The 7,284-nt window shown below is 30.2% G+C and overlaps 1 protein-coding gene across 3 annotated transcripts in view; it reads right to left on the bottom strand.

The window, feature by feature from the left end:
• Positions 1-3,625: 3,625 nt before the first annotated feature.
• LOC119604806 (protein fem-1 homolog B) overlaps positions 3,626-7,284 on the bottom strand; it is a 38,540-nt gene continuing 34,881 nt past the window's right edge. For 2 of the 3 annotated variants that reach the window (XM_037957661.1, XM_037957663.1), the window contains exons 3-6: positions 4,851-5,663; positions 4,556-4,782; positions 4,203-4,492; positions 3,626-4,125 (exon numbers count right to left, since the gene is read on the bottom strand). In XM_037957661.1, the coding sequence (XP_037813589.1) occupies positions 3,962-4,125; positions 4,203-4,492; positions 4,556-4,782; positions 4,851-5,663 (1,494 nt within the window). In that variant the 3' untranslated portion in view covers positions 3,626-3,961. The remainder of the gene's footprint in view (positions 4,126-4,202; positions 4,493-4,555; positions 4,783-4,850; positions 5,664-7,284) is intronic. The other variant, XM_037957662.1, reaches the window with a different exon arrangement.

Genomic DNA, 7,284 nt, shown 5'->3' with positions numbered 1-7,284 from the left:
AATTATAACAAAAAATCATGTCAATAGCTGCAAATGAGCGATATATTAATGTTGAGGTTTTTGTATTGAAGAAACCTTTCTCTGAAATTCTTAAGAAAATTAAATTCAAATTAGTGTAACTTTTCAACTATTGGTGCGCAGATGAAAGCTTATACAATTTCCTTTAAGGGTTTTATAGTTCCATAATGGGCAGTTCTTGACCGATAGAGGTGAAAATTTCATCCAAATCCTCACAAGATTCTAAGACAGACACATAAACATTTTAAAGTCAAACGCAAAATCGGACAAATAATTTATATTCAGATTTTTCTACTAGAAATGTATCCAGTTCTATTCTATTGTGTACTTCATGGTCCCTTTTTGAAGATAGATCCAGCGGCGGTCTAGGAACAATAGAAATAAGGCAACTTATTATTCGAATAGGATGAAATATGAAATATGTACCAAATATAAGTAAAATCGTGGGTAAACGATTTCGTGGGCAACTGCGTTCGTGACATTATTAGAAAGTATGACAAAGAAAATAATTTGAAGATAAAAGCGTTAAGGTCAAAGAAAACATGTTAATTAGAAAAAAGTAGAACCCGTACATTCCTCGAGGTGATAAAAATCCGCCAAAAATATACGTTTGCTATAAAAGAATGTTGAAACCAGTATGTATAAGAAAGTCGGCCTAAGTTAAAGAACGCTTATAAATTTTCTATGGTCAAGTTTTAAAAACGGTCGTTTTATAAGCCCTAAAAGTGTAACTTTACGTTTAAATGTTTCTATTGAATATTCATATCAGTACAAATTAAAACTTGACCATAAAAAATTTATGAGCGTGGTTAAACTCAAGCCGACTTTCTTATACATTTAGGTTTCAACATTCTTTTATAGCCCAAAGGTATATTTTTGGCGGATTTTTATCACCTCGAGGAATATACGGATTCTACTTTTTTACAATTAACATGTGTTCCTTGATCTTAACGCTTTTATTTTCAAACAATTTTCTTTGACATACCTTCTAATAATGTCATGGACGCAGTCAGTTGCCCACGAAATCCTTATCCACGATTTTACTTATATTTGGTTCATATTTCATCCTATTCGAATAATAAGATGCCTTATTTCTATTGTTCCTAGACCGCCGCTGGATCTATCTTCATAAAGACACCATAAAACACACAATAGAGTAGAACTGGATACATTTCAAATGTTAAAGATGCAAAATCGTAGAAAAATCTGAACATAAATTGTTTGTCCGATTTTATGTTTGATTTTAAAATGTTTAAGTATCTTCTTCAATGTAGAATATTTCTATAAAGAAAAATAAACATTTGCAAATTTGTATCAGAATAATAAGCTAGTATACCACTTAAATCATACAAATAGTTAAAATCTAAAAAAAGTATTTTTTAAAATATTTTTTGTCCAATTTAAAATAATTGAAAATCATGTCCGACTTTGGGTTTGAATCACTGTATATAAGTGATGAATGAGGCTTAGCGGCTTCGGTGGATAAATGTGTTGGCATGTTGGTAAATGGCCCTTAAAACTGGTAATTACATTAAGCACTAGTCTCTTGTAGCTTTAAATCGTTTTGGTGGCCTTATTTACATCGTAGATTTTTAGCGCTAGCTTTTTCTTTTTTTAATATTATTTAATTCCTTTGATTTTATTTTTTATATTTTCCAAAAATTCTGTGAGAAATTATCTTGTATTTGACTTTTCAATAAACAAAGTACATATGTAGTATTTTTGGAATGAGTATGGTACCATACGTAGCTCGATTTTATAAAATACCAGCAAACGCCAGAAGGTTAATATGGCAACAAAATGAGAGAATGACACTACCTTGATATTTTTACTATGAATTTTACTTACATGATAGAATTTTATGTCATTATTTTACCACGATCACTTGTTAAAAGGGAGTTAAGTAGTTTGATTTTTGAAAGAGGCGACAGGGATACGCCCCCTGCGTTTACATATAGTTTACACATAGTTTTCACACAAAATACTTTTTTCCCTTTTTTTGTCAAGACTAAATGTCAAGGCTAAAAATGACAAAGTAAATTTTTACATGTGTATGTATGTTCATATAGTTGTTTCTAAGTCATTACTAGACTCCATCTAACTAATTCAGATGGTATGTAGCAGACATTACAAAATAAGCTGTAGGTAAGTAGAAATCATGACCATTAGGAATATAACTAATTGGCGAAATTTTTGACATACCACCACCGAAAAGTGTACTTTTGTCGCATCACGACTCATCACTGCCTATATCTCAGGACTTTTTGATTTTTACGCAAATGTTCTATTTTAATTTAAATCTCTTAATCAAAAGGTCTATAAAAATATGGAAATAAAAGCACAATTGTTTTGACCATGTCTCCGATTCTTATGGACCGATTTTACTGGTTTTTAACAGCTAAGTTCTTAAAAGCATATATATTCAAATTATCTAAGATTTGGATTCCGAAAATAAATGGAGCCTTCAAAAAACTGATTATAGAAAATAGACGGACAGACATTTGGTGCGTGAACTTTTTTAACAACCGCGAAAAAATAATGTAGTTTTTCACATATTTCAATGCTCTATTCGACTATGCTATGCCAACATGCATATTTGCAAACAAATGTCAATAGTTATATTCATGTTTTGTTGGATAAATTTGTATGAAATTTTTAATCTTAAGTAAAATGTTTTCCCATAATGTCATATATATATACTATGTCATATTTCATCCTGCATGATTTATTTTTGAAAATTGATTCATCTCATAGTTTGAAGAACTAGTTTAATAGGATTTCGTTTTACATTCAATTAATTAATAAATAAGAGGAAGCCACATTTCGAAAACAAATTTCAAACGACATACACCTAGGCCTGTTGTGCGCTCCTTAAACAATGCTTTAGGTGGGAATTGAACCCACCACCACCAGTCTAGCTTCTAAACAGACATTTTTATCAGTGTTGCCATAGAATCCAATAATCATCGTTACTAGTTTTTTAAACGACAAAAATGCGTTGGTCTCATGAAATCCAAAATTATCGGTTTTATGGTCGATTAAAATTTACTGCTTTATAGAATAAAAAACTATAACATTGGTTTTTATGATACTAATGTGTTTTTGCTGTTTTCAAGCTCTACAAACGATTTTTTTTCAAAATAGTAAATTTAATTTGAAAAAAATATAGAAAAATGAGAAAAGAGAGTAAATTGTGCTCAAAAAATCCAAAAATTGCTACAAAAGTCAAATTATGCTCCTGTGGGTAAAATATGCAAAAATATGTTCTAAGAAATTAATACCAAAATTCTTAAATTGGTCTGAAACACGTGAATATCTTATCATTTACACTTTTGATTTCCTGCTTATTCCCAGCTTTACCCAACATATAACCAATTTAATATACATATTGTGACCTATGATGCCAACGGTTCAAAGTAATGAAAAAACGAACTTTGTGGTCTATTTATACGTATTTCACATAAATCAATTTGAAAAATATTTATTTTAATTACTAAAAATGTTCGTTCTATTCTTTTTTAAAAAGCACTGATAATTACATAAATAAATATTAAGCAAATAAGGATATAAAAATAAATATGTATTTATATTTAAAAAAAGAAACTAAATTATAAACAATTAAAAGAAGTGAACACTAGGATTATGTTTTTACAAAATTTATACATACAATAAAATATATTGTTTCTCATGGGAAGATAAACTTTTTTTTAAAATTACATACATATGTATATTCATATCATGTACGTTTGGATGACATAGATAAAATTAACCATTCTCACAAAAAACATATAGTCACCAAAAATGCAAAAGGGCGTAACACTAGGATTTGGACTTTTTACTTGGGGAAATAACTAATTTGTTGTTACTCCCTTTTGAATTTATTTTAATCACGTCGGTGTTTTTTCAATTGAGTTCTAAAAATGTATTTTAAAGTTTTTGAGTATTATGCAAAAAACTTTTCAGCACTGTGAATTTGAATATAAGACTCTAGAGCAGTGGGAACTAAACCTTGATATTTTATTTTATTAACAGCAATACAGCGGGATGCAATGCATTTTAATGATGTTAACGAATTTTCATAACCAAGTATAATGTTTCTTAAACCAGCTAGAAATATAAAATGTAATAAATTTCGTTAAAAACAATACACATAAAACTGAGTTTTCATATTTTTTTAATCTTACCAACATGAGCAACTTGAGCAGGTGTTAAGCCTTGTGCATTAATGGCATCCAAATGAGCTCCTGCATCGACTAATAGTTTCACAATTTTTTCAGCATTTGGTAATAAATGGGGATTATCACGAGGAAACTGTAAAGGAACCATATTAAAATGATTGTAATAAAAGTAAAAAAGAATAGTTTTATTTACACTCGCAACTAGAGTATGCAGTGGAGTATTGCGCAACTCATCCATCGCAATGACAGATGCTCCAGCGTGTACTAATAGAAGTGCAGTTCGAAAACATGGAAACCTTATATACACAAAATAACACATTTATTTGTAGAATATAATAAAATAATAATATAGAACTTACTTGCACACATCGCTGGTAAAGAAATCGTCAACAGGTGTCACTCCATTCACTGCCATATGAAGCAAAGTTTGTCCATCCGCAAGACGAGTATCACATTTTATAAATTTTTTAATTGTATTGTACAAGAGATCTATGTGTTCTTTATTATATTGAGGCTGTTGTGCCAAAACTTTTGTTATAATTTTTATAAGATACAAGGCAGATGCTACATTTTGTTCATTCTGATCCTTTATAAAATAATACATACTTATTTTTATATGCATTTGATAGAAAATCGAAACAGTATAACACTTACGGCAATCATTTGCGGCACATCCTTGGGACCGGGGTTTCCTATTTTGTATTTATTTCGTTCTATTTCTAGCTGACACTTCACTAATACAGATAAAACCTGAGATAAATCTAGTTGTACGTCTTCAATGCGTAATATTTGTGAAAAAAGTTGCGCGAAACGCAGTAAGTCACGTTCCACTGATACATTATTCATCATTCTCAAGTCCATGGCATAGTTCCATAGCGTTTGGCATTGGGAAAATCGACCTTGATCAGCCATTACTGCACCTCTATAAACAATCGGCTGAGGTAAATCAGGATTATTTTTGCCCAGTATACGCTCTCTTATAGTTAACGACTCCATGTGTATTGAATGATGATTTAGCCTTATTGCTTGAAGTTCAGGAATATTTTCCGTTTCGAGCCAATTGTCATAAGCTAATTCAGGCGGGATAATTCTTTTTTTTATTATCTTTTCCGAATCTGAATATCGCATTTCCATTGCTCGCATTAAATGCGTATATGCCTTTTGAATGCTATAGTTGTCTTTATCATTCGCAAACGACGCACCTAATAATTCGAGTGCAATTATTATGTCTTCTTTCTTCATAAGTCCAGGTCTATTAATAAATAAATGTACTACTTCCTCGTGAGTTCGTTCGGCGGCATTTAAAACAGGTGTTAACCCATGTTCATTTTCTTGTAAACGAGCTCCATGATCAAGCAGTATTCGACATACCTCAATATGCCCGCATTCAGCAGCATAATGTAAAGCAGTTGCTCCACAAAGAGCTTGCTCATTCGGATTAGCACCATTTTTTAATAGCGTGTCCACCTTAAATATAAAAAATACACATAAAAACATTCGGAAAGAGTTCAACTAGTACCTATACATTTATGGCCTTTTTATATGTATGTTTAAACATCAAATCGAGGAAAAAGGATGTGATGAATTTTGATATTTAACAAATTTTGTTTTAATATTCCCAGCAAAAAAAGTCTGGAAAAAGATGTAGAATTTTCATCACAACTAGTAACCCGAAGTGCTTCAAATTCAGGTGAAAAACCTATGAATTTTACATTAGCGTGTCATTGGAGGGATGTTATTCATTTTTGACAACTTTGAACTACATCTAATCTTATCTTTAGAAGCTGTAAAAATCCGATATTTGTATGTCAAAAATAAACCACATTCTTTCAATGAAACGCTTATGTACATTTCATTGGTTTTTCATCAAAATTTGAAGTACTTCGAATATGTTGTTTGTACCCAGCAAAAAAAGTGTGGAAAAAGATGTAGAATTTTCATCACAACTAGTAACCCGAAGTGCTTCAAATTCAGGTGAAAAACCTATGAATTTTACATTAGCGTGTCATTGGAGGGATGTTGTTCATTTCTGACAACTTTGAACTACATCTAATCTTATCTTTAGAAGCTGTAAAAATCCGATATTTGTATGTCAAAAATAAACCACATTCTTTCAATGAAACGCTTATGTAAATTTCATCAAAATTTGAAGTACTTCGAATATGTTGTTTGTAGTGACTTTTCTACATCTCTTTTCTCATTTTTAACTGTCTTTTAATTTGTAAGTATATGTTTGGTTTATAAAAGCGAAAAGTATGCAATCGCATTTTAAGATGTGATTAAGATGTCGTTTGTAAAGTATGACATCAATTATTTTTTGCTGGGTAGTGACTATTCTACATCTCTTTTCTCATTTTTAACTGTGTTTTAATTTGTAAGTATATGTTTGGTTTATAAACGCGAAAAGTATGCAATCGCATTTTTAGATGTGATTAAGATGTCGTTTGTAAAGTATGACATCAATTATTTTTTGCTGGGTTCCTATTAATACAGAATTTGTAAAAATTGGTGTGGACATTTGTTTTGATGCAATACATTAGACTCAACAATTAAATCGATTTTGAATTTTTGGTTAGTGTGACGATATACTGAATTTTGGAATACATATCGTCACCTGAAACGCAAAAGGCCCTAACTAACCAAAAATTAAAAATCGATTTTATTGTTGATAATAAAGTATTGCATCAAAACAAATGTCCACTCCTCCGACCAAAATTAGCGATTTTATTGACAAAAAACAAAAGGCCCTATCTACAAAACATTCAAATATTAAAGGTAAAAAAGTAAAATTTATCCATTTTAATATATGCCATTGTAAACTATAATAACAACTGATAGGTTTCACTATTAAACAATTTGTTTATTTACTACAAGTAAATCGCATTGATAGAAACAAACTTTTCAATTTAAATAGTTTTATGCTTCTCCTGTAAAATTTTAAAAATGTTAGATAGGGCTGTTTGCGTTTTAGGTGACGATATACATTTGAAGACATCTGTTGGCAATAAAATGTTATGTTCAAAAATTCAATTCGAAAATTTGTAATGTATACACCCCATGTTGGTTTGTTAATATCAAAAGTAAAATC

The sequence above is a fragment of the Lucilia sericata genome, unplaced genomic scaffold (assembly GCF_015586225.1).
Source record: "Lucilia sericata isolate MDLA Ls3-8-SP2 unplaced genomic scaffold, ASM1558622v1 Contig000433F_arrow, whole genome shotgun sequence".
NCBI lineage: Eukaryota > Metazoa > Arthropoda > Insecta > Diptera > Calliphoridae > Lucilia > Lucilia sericata.
This window is presented reverse-complemented; position numbering and strand designations above follow the sequence as displayed.